The 9,462-nt window shown below is 44.6% G+C and overlaps 1 protein-coding gene across 6 annotated transcripts in view; it reads left to right on the forward strand.

Annotated features, from left to right (window-relative positions):
- Positions 1-6,468, forward strand: part of TMEM268 (transmembrane protein 268) — a 29,255-nt gene extending 22,787 nt beyond the window's left edge. For all 6 annotated transcript variants that reach the window (XM_045840399.1, XM_045840396.1, XM_045840401.1 and 3 more), the window contains 2 exons: positions 383-571; positions 3,532-6,468. In XM_045840399.1, the coding sequence (XP_045696355.1) occupies positions 383-571; positions 3,532-3,711 (369 nt within the window). In that variant the 3' untranslated portion in view covers positions 3,712-6,468. The remainder of the gene's footprint in view (positions 1-382; positions 572-3,531) is intronic.
- Positions 6,469-9,462: the final 2,994 nt, after the last annotated feature.

Genomic DNA, 9,462 nt, shown 5'->3' on the forward strand with positions numbered 1-9,462 from the left:
CTCTGGGATCAGCTTTTTCCTGGGCGCTGTAGTCAGTCTTGAAATCAGGATTGTGGTTTAGCCCTCACCTTGGCCCATTAGCTTCTGCATGGCTTGGGGCAAAGCCTTTGAGCTTCAGTTTGCTCATCTGCAGTGTACAGATAAAAATATCCCCATCCCAGGTCACTTTGAGGAGCCAATGAGAGCTTGGAAGGAGAAGTGCTTTAGAAGCTTTTAAGGGAATTTCCCAATCTCTCAACTGCACAGTCTCCCGAGGTCAGCCTCTGAGTCTATAGAAGGCCCGTCTGTCTTCTGTGGGTCTGCAGCTCAGACAGCGACTTGGCCTCCCACATGCCACTCAACTTAGGACACCACCCTTGCTCCCTCTCTGTTTCGTTTGCAGTCCTTGCTGAAAAGCAGATTGAGCCAGCTCTGTGTTGTCATGGAGACTGGGGTGAGCCCCACACCGCCGCTGGAGGGGCCTGAGAACCTGTTGGAGGACACTCCTCTCCTGCCCAGCAGCCCTCATCCCGCAGACAGGCCGCTCATGCAGACCGAGCTTCACCAGCTTGTTCCTGAGGCGGAGCCGGAGGTAATGGCACCTGGGCCAGTTGGGGTCACCTTCTCTCATGGGGTATTTACATAGAGTCTGAGTGGGGACCTCAAGGTGTACATTCCGGGGCGCATGACTTTACTGAGTTGGTAAAGACTATGCAGATCTAGCCTACTGGTTTTCAATATTTTTCCTTTTACCCCAGCACTTTAAAAAATAGTTTATAGGAGTCATTTGCTACTCACTTGGTTCCCCAACACCCCCTTTAAAAAATATCTTGGATATTCTTTTTAGTGGTTCCACTGGATGTACAGTTGTGTGTTGATGGATCAAAGATTGCCTACCTAACCATGAACATGTTGATGAATATTTGTATCATTTTTAAATCATTTTATTAATCCATCCATCTACTTGAATTGCAGTTAGATATTTAAATCTTATATGCATGTCTGTGGAATTCTAGTTCCTCCAGCCTCAGAGTTCTGTTGGTCCTGCTAAGCTCTCCGTTGGGTTTGACCAAATGCTGGTAGACCAGAAATCTGATGTGTCTGTAGCCTATGCTACCTACCCTCTTCTCACTGTGAGGACAGATTCACCGTCTGGGAGACCTGTAGTGAGGGTGACCTCAGGCACGGTGGGGTGCAGGGGAGCACTTGCATTTTCTTCAATGGTGACAGAGCTGGGGATTAAATGCCCAAACCAGCCCAGACTTTCCCTTTTGCACGGGTGGGGAGTGAGGGTCCTGCAAGTAGAGCTACTCCAAGAGAACATGACAAATACATTAATCTCTTTCCCTGAGTCCCATTGACTTTTCTTTTTTAAGAACACAAAAGATTGCTAAAGTCATGTACTTTATTGTGGCACGCATGTCTGGGTTTATGCGAAATAGCCTATTAAATATAATGGGTCTTTTAAATTATTTTTTCAAATTCATTCAAATCAATAGTAATACAATTTCCTGCCGTGAATATCAAATCTCAGTGTGTGTCCATGCTTTTTAAGTAGCTGCCCTGATAACTTAGCGAGGAAAAAACATAATCAATGTCCAAGTCTCAGCATGGGCCAGGCTGTCGTATTTCAGTGGGAAACCAGTGCCTATGGGAAATGGAGAAATAGTTATAATGACCTTTTACATTTTAACAGCTTTAAAAAGAAAGTATTTTATTTATTTATTTTTATAGAGAGGGGAAGGGAGGGAGAAAGAAAGGGAGAGATACATCAATATGTGGTTGCCTCTTGAGCGCCCCCTACTGGGGACCTGGCCCACAACCAAGGCATGTGCCCTGACTGGAACTCAAACTGGTGACTCTCTGGTTTGCAGGCCGGCACTCAGTCCCACTGAGTCACACCAGCCAGGGCTTAGTAGCTTTTTAAAATTTTACATAAAATTCTTTAGCATACCTTCTGAGGATGGAATTATTTCTTCTCTGGTGGATGAAATAGTTTCTAAGAAGTCAACTGACTTGCCCAAGTTCACAGAGCAATGGAGAATGTGGCAAAGGCTAGACCAGAAGCCAACCCTACTGATTCTAAGTAGGCCAGTTTTTTTTTTTGTCACAGCTCTTTGTTTCTTAGGTTATTGATTTTAGAGTACATGAGCGAGAAGACCAAGCTGAGTTAGTAACTAGTAGACTCATTGAAGTTTTCAGTATTTTCTAGCACAAAAGATAACTATTTTTTAGTACATATGAAACACAGACGCCACAGAGCTCAGTGGGAGTTCCTGCCTTTTAAAACTAACGATCGTGGTAATGATATTGATGTCATTTACTGAGCACTAGGTACCAGGCTTTCTATCCCTTAGCTCTTTTAATCCTCACCCCAGCCTAGCCAGGTAGGTGCTATGATTCCCCCTCTTTTACTGGCAAAGAAACAGGCTCAGCGAGATGAAGTGGCTTGCTCAGGGTCTGTCACAGGGTGGCTGAGCTGAAATTTCCACTTGGCCTTTCGATTTGAAAACCTGTTCTTAATCACTGACTCTACTGACATAAACAGCCTGCTGCAAACCGCACCCCACTTTATTACACTCAGACTGGACACAAGTACATGTTGCGAAAGACGTTCAGTGCCACATGTCGGGAAGCGTTTGCCTGGAATTCCAGCTGCCAGGCCAGCGGGCGGAACTTCAGAGACCACTGAGTTAATAAGAACATGTGTAAATCCAGCCACTAAAAATCCTTTCTAAAATTCCTTTTGACTGTTTAATTTTTCTCATTGCAGTAAAATACGTAATGCAAAGCTTACCACCTTGATCATTTTTAAGTGTACGATTCATGGCAATAAGTAGTCACCTTGTTGTGCGACGACACCACCATCTGTCCCCAGCACTTCTCCATCTTCCCAACCACACCCGTTGAGCACCAGCTCCCCCTCCCCCATCGCCCAGAAATCACTGTCCTGTCCTGTCTGTGAATTTACTGCTCTAGGTACCTCATATAGGTGGAATCATACCGTATTTGTCTTTTTGAGATAAATCCAGTTTTTATAAGTGAGCTCTTACTATGGTAGAAGCACTTGCCTAAAGCAATCCAGCAGGTCCCTGACATGGATTGAAGAGTCACGCCATCGTGGGGGTATTCTGTTCCCACCCACCCCTACTCGCTAGTGATTTTCTTCAAGTGCGTTTTCTTGACCTCACAGATTTTACTGGCTCACAGACATTGGAAACTGGAAACAGCGTGACTGGCTGGGATGAGTCAATGCTAAATTCTCTAGCAATTTGAGGCAATTTTTGTGCATATTGTTACCACCTATCAGCAGTTAGGTTACCCCCCTCGGAAATGAGGAAACCGAGGCTGCAGAGGCCCCATAGCGTCAGTTGCAGAGCCGGCATTCCAGACCAGACCAGGCATCTTCCGAGGGCCCCAGATGGAGGCCTGGCCAGGTTCCTCCTCCTTAGTGGGCATCACTGCTGGCCCGGGGGTGTGAGGACAGCTCGGCTTCCCCACGTGCATTAGCTGCTTTCTGTGTTGCTCACTCTGCTTTCCGGCCTCTTCCAGGAAATGGCCCAGCAGTTGCTGGCTGTGTTTGGTGGCTACTACATCCGGCTCCTGGTGACCTCCCAGCTCCCCCAGGCCATGGGGACACGACACACAGACTCTCCAAAGGTCCCATGCCCCTGCCAACTCATAGAAGCCTACATCCTGGGCAACGGGTGCTGCCCGTTCCTGGCCAGGTGACGTAGGGACGAAGGTACTCATCTTCCTCCAAGACGGAAGGTGAGAAGTCAGCGAGGCCTCAGGGGCCCATGGTGGCCGATGGAGAGCCCGAGGTGAGGAGAGAAGCATCTGGGGCACTCTGAAAGGTGTCAGTCATGCCAGCGAGGGGGTGTCATGCTCACTCCAGGACCCTGCACAAAATTGGCTATTGACATCCCATGATGACTCTAGTCCTTCTCTGAAGCCGTGGTTGCCAAGCTGGGCCAGCTACAAACTACTCTCTATGCTGCTTGGAACTATGGGCCTGGACGGAAGGGCCACTCTGTCAGCCCTCCCGGAGGAGAGCCCCTCAAATGTGAAGATGACCAGACTGGGCCAGACGTGTCCACAGTCTGGTCTCAGATGGTGCGCCCACCTCCAGCCCCTCGTGTCGGCTGGGGAAACGGAGGCCCTGGGAGGACGCTGCCTGTGCGGCATGGCCTTGGGCCTCTGCAGTGACAAGCCTGCCTCTTCCCAGTCTGAACAAATGAAGTGAATTCTCAGAATGTTCTCCTTTTTACAGCTTTCTCTTCTGATTCTTAAGGGAAAACAGAGGTACCTGTGCTTGCTGTCCGCTTGTACACAGGCTTCCAGGGGACAGAGGAAGGAAAGCAATGACACATGACTGTCAGTGGGACTACTTGGAGAAGACGTGTTTTGTCTGACTTGAGGACTTTCATTCTGGAGCATGCGTGGTTGTCGTTGTGGTTTTATATTGCAGATGCGGAGTGACAGCCCTGTTTTCTGACACTGTCACTGTACTGGAGTGAGTGTCGTCTTCGTGGAGTTCCATGAAGAGCTCAGAGGCTTCCAGGTTCTCTGCTCTTGAATAAATTTGAAGATCCATGATTCCATGGGCCCAAATCCAAAAGCTCTAGCCTGGCATTGAAAGGCTCCTCAGCCCCCTAAATCTGCCCTTCATCTGCAATTTGGCTCATCACCCACAAAATAAAAAGTTTACATTGAAACCTTTTACTGGACTGACATGCCTACTATTCTTTTTTATCTGTTGGGCTCCTATGCGTGCTTCAAAGCCCAGCTTTGCTTATCCCAATCTTAGGAAGCTGTCCAGCACAGCCAGTTCTGCTACTGTCTGCCTCCTTTAAATTCTGATGTAGCTGCTGCCTTTACTGATGTTTTATCTTATTGATTCTGTTTTTCTGTGCACATGCCTATTTTTCTAGTCAGACTATAAACTTCTCGCAGAAAAAGACTACATCTTATCTTTGTACACAGCCTGGTCCTGCTAAAGAGGACTTAACTGCTTTTTCATCTCCATAGTAGCTTTTGCAAATTGCTCTCTAAAATCATCTGAGCCTTGGCTGGTGTGGCTCAGTGGATTGAGTGCTGGCCTGTGAACCAAAAGGTCACTGGTTCGATTCCCAGTCAGGGCACATGTCTGGCTTGCAGGCCAGGTCCCCATCAGTGGATGTATGAGAGGCAACTGCACATTGAAGTTTCTCTCCCTCTCTGTCTCCCTTTCCTTCTGTCTCAAAATAAATAAATAAACTCTTAAATAAACTCAGCTGAGTGAGGAGGTTGGCATAGACCTGGGTTCTGGTCCTGAACTGTCACTCCTAGCTGTGTAACTCTGGTTGCTCCTCAGTTTAACCATCCATATAAAGGGTAGATCAGATGACTCTTTAATGGCCCTTCCAAAGCCAAAGTTACAGGAATTTCTAGTGTTTTCTGCTCCATTATAGCCCTTGGCCTGCCTGTCTCTTATGCCTTTATGTACACATAGAAAGATTCTATAGCCCCATGTGGCTGAGGTGCCTCAGACCTGATGTACCTTTGGACAGAACCCTGGCCTAGCAGGCTGGAGACCTGGATTCTCAACCCAGATCTGCTGCCTCCTAGCAGTGTGACCTTGGCGAGGTCACTTAACCTTTCTGAGTGTCAGTTCACTACTTTACAAATGGGTCCAGCAAATGTGAAGTGTTATGATGTGGATGACTTAACCATGTAAAAGGTGAGTCTGACCATTGCTTTCTCTGGGCCAGAGAAGAGAAATCATTTGTAGACCAGCCCTTGGGAATGGCTGTGTTAGGCATTTCTCTTTAGCCAACTCTTAGGGCAGATTAGCTCAAGGAGAATTATTCACGAAGGTGATTACTGTCTGTCACCGGCCACAGAGGCAATATGGGCCAGGAATATGATTGGTAGAAGCCCATGGTTACCATCCAACTGTGAAGTCCTGGCCAGTGTGGTAACAGCACAGAAGTGTGTGTTAAAGGACAGAACAGCAGATTTCCCATTTTAGGGCTTAAAGAGCCCTCATGTGTTTTTTCCTCTCTTCTGTTTCTGACGCTCTCTCCCGCTGGGAGGGGCATTCAGCTGTGCCCACCAGGTACACACCTCAGGTTTCTCATTCAGAAAAGTCTGCCATCTCTCTTGCCTACTTCACAGGGTGTCTGTGAAGACCAGATTCAGCAAATGAGCGTGCATCCTAAGTTTGAAGGCTACACTCACGACAGCCACGGTGACGGTGAAGGTGGGGCACGGACCCGAAGTGGACGATTGGACTCCACAGTCACAGGGATTCCCACCCAAGCTCTGCCTCTCAGGAGCAGCGTCCCTCCCACCCTGAGGTCTCGCTCGTCCTGCGTGGAACGGGGATTAGAGTGCCTGCCCAGCAGGTGATGGGGGGGTAAACCGGTGTCAAAAATGTGAAGTGCTTGCAGCTTTGCGTTGCAAGCTTGAATAAGAGCTCAATAAATTGTTGCTATTTTTCTTAAATCTCTCACTATGTCTTGTTTACTGCAGGTGCCCGATGTATGTTTTCGCTGATGTAGTAGGTCATTAACAGTTTATGTTTATTCAGGCTGCGTCAGACCTCAGTTACTCCAGTGCCGTAGGGTGTGTTTATGTGAATTCAGATTCTAGTGAAATCTTTCTTACACTCAGTACTGGGAGACAGTCAGTAGAGCAGGGAGGTTAAGAGTGAGCTGGTGATTCCGGGCCAGATGCTCCCCTCTCTGTTCCTCATTTACCTCCATTTCCTCGTCTGTTGAGGGGTGTGTGATAGATAATAGGTGGGTTCATTGAGGGGATGTGTGTAAAGCACATAGCGAGGGCTCCATCAGTGACTGCTTTCCTCCTGCAGCGGCCACATGCCGTCTTCTGCTTTCACCGGCCTTGTGCAAATCTATGTCCTCTGTCCCAAGGTTTGCTTATTCTTCCAGCGACAGAGCTAGGGAAATCTCCAACTGTGAGGGTAGGTTTCTTTCTCCTTTTACTTCTGACAAATTGTTTTTTTTAATGACATAGTTAAAAAAATACGGTGTAATTAACATACCATAAAATTCACCATTTTAAAGTATACAATTCAGTATTTTTTAGTGTGTTCGTAAGATTGCACAGCCATGGCTACTACTGACTTCTAGAACATTTTCGTCACCTGCCCTTTCCCCCCATTCCTCCTCTCCCCAGCCCACAACAACCACTGATCTATTTGCTCTCTCTATAGACTTCCTTATTCTGGACATTTCATCTAAATGGAATCATACTGTATGTGGCTTTCTGTGTCTGTTTTTTTTCACATAACATATTTCAAGATTCATCCATGCTGTAACATGTACTAGTACTAGCACTTTATTCCTTTTTAGTGGCTGAATAATATTCCATTGCATGGTTAGACCAGATTTTGTGCATCCATTCACCAGTTGGGTTGTTTCTACATTTGGCAATTATGAATCATGCTGCTATGAATAACTCGCTTCTGACAAGTTTTGCTCTGTTGTCACATGCATACAAATGTAGAAATCACATAGGCTGACCCTTTCAGCTTTGTGAAATAGCTCTCTATATTAGATTTTTGTCTTAAAATTTACTTTGACACATTAGCTTTCTTTTGAATAGTCTTCACATAGTATATGTTTGTTCATCCTTTTACTTTCAACTTACTGTATCCTTATATTTAAGGTATCCCTCTTGTGGGTGTATGGGATTTAAAAAAATTCAGTCTCTGTTTTTTTAACTGGAGTATTTACTCTGCTATGTCTAATGTACTACTGATACATTAGATAGATTTGGGCTTATATGTACCATTTTGCTTTTTACTTTCTTTTGATCCTCTTTTGCTGTGTTCTCTTTGTCCTTTTTTTGCCTTCTTTTGCATAATTTTTGTAATTTCTTTTCTATTAGCCTGTGAGGAATGTATTCTTTTCTTTTAGTGGTTACCTTGGATGCAACATGCAGCCCTGACTTTCTGTGCGAAGTGAGTTCTTGCAACACTTTCTGAACAATCCAACGACTTCAGAATTCACCTTTCTGCCTGCTGTGCTATTGTTACAGGTTTCAATTCTCTCCATGTTTTACTTTATTTTTTTTCACATTTTTTATTGTTGTTCAAGGACAGTTGTCTCCATTTCCCCTCCACCCCAACCATCCCCAATTCTCTCCGTGTTTTAAATCACAACAGATATTGTTTGATGTAGCCAGTATTCATTTAGATTTATTCATATGTTTACTTCGTGTTATTCTGTATTACTTTTTCATTACTCTTTGTTTCTTCTTGCATTTTCATACATTTATCTGGATCATTCCCCTCCTAGAACTACCTTTGGAATTTTTCTTTAGTGTAGCATATACTATACTAAATACTATACTATACTATTCTATACTGTACTAAATACTATACTTTAGTATTTAGTCTATTTAGAAATACCTTTAACATTTTCCTTCCCATGTAGATCTTCTGTTGACAGATTGAGTTTTGTTTGCTGAAAAGTCTCCACTTTGTTTTTATTTTTGAAAGATATTTTTTTTTTGTAAGTCAGGAATTCCAGGGTCCTACTGTTACTTCCTTTCAACTTTTGGAAGATGTCTTTGGCTTTCACTGTTTCTCTTGTGAAGTCAGCTCTGAGTCTTGTTGCTCTTAAAATTTTCTCTTCGTTTCGGGTTTCAGCAGTGGTTTTGATGTGCCTAGATATAGATTTCTTTGTATTTATCCTGCTTGGGGTTCATAGCACATCTTGAATCTGTGACGCAGTATCTTTCATCAAAGCTTCTACCCCTTTGCTCTCATCTCCTGGGACTCTAATGAGAGGTGAGTTAAGACCTTTTCACTGTCTCTTTAAGACGCTGTGTTTTCCATTGTTCTGGTTCCTCGGATTTACTCTGAATATTTTCTACCGACGTACATTCTAGTCCATTACTGTTGCCCTCACTTGTGTTTAATTGACTGTTGATCTTTTCACTAGAGTTCTTCATTTCAGCTATCAGTATTTAATCCTGTACAATTTAATTAACTTTAAAAAATAGTTTACAGTTCTCAATGAATCCTCCATTTCCATCTATTTCCTTCGATTCGATATTTTGAAGTCCATGTCTGCTGAATCCAATATCGGGCTCTTCTGTAGATCTGTTTCTTTTGCTTTTGGGTCAGTTGCTTTGATCTCCTGGTATTCCTGGCAATTTTTTGGATTGAATACTAGACATTTTTTTAAAATGAAGAGATGTACAAGACTCTGGGTATGCCTTCAGAAAGAATTTACTTCTGCTTCTGAGAAAAGTGGAATTGGGGTAGGTTTGACTCTGGGCTTTAGTCCTGTGAGACCTGGTCTATTTCTAGTTAGCCCTGACTTGGAGATAACAGCCCTTCAGGGATTTTAACTGAAAACCTGGTTAAAACCTTTTTAATGACTCCTTCTTCAAGGTGAGCCCCCAACCTCCAATTTTGGTTATTCTAGGCCTTGAATCTGCTGAAAGCTCTGTCCAGTTTTCCAGCTG

The sequence above is a fragment of the Phyllostomus hastatus genome, unplaced genomic scaffold, assembly GCF_019186645.2.
Source record: "Phyllostomus hastatus isolate PE091 unplaced genomic scaffold, TTU_PhHast_1.1 phas_contig_34, whole genome shotgun sequence".
Lineage (NCBI taxonomy): Eukaryota > Metazoa > Chordata > Mammalia > Chiroptera > Phyllostomidae > Phyllostomus > Phyllostomus hastatus.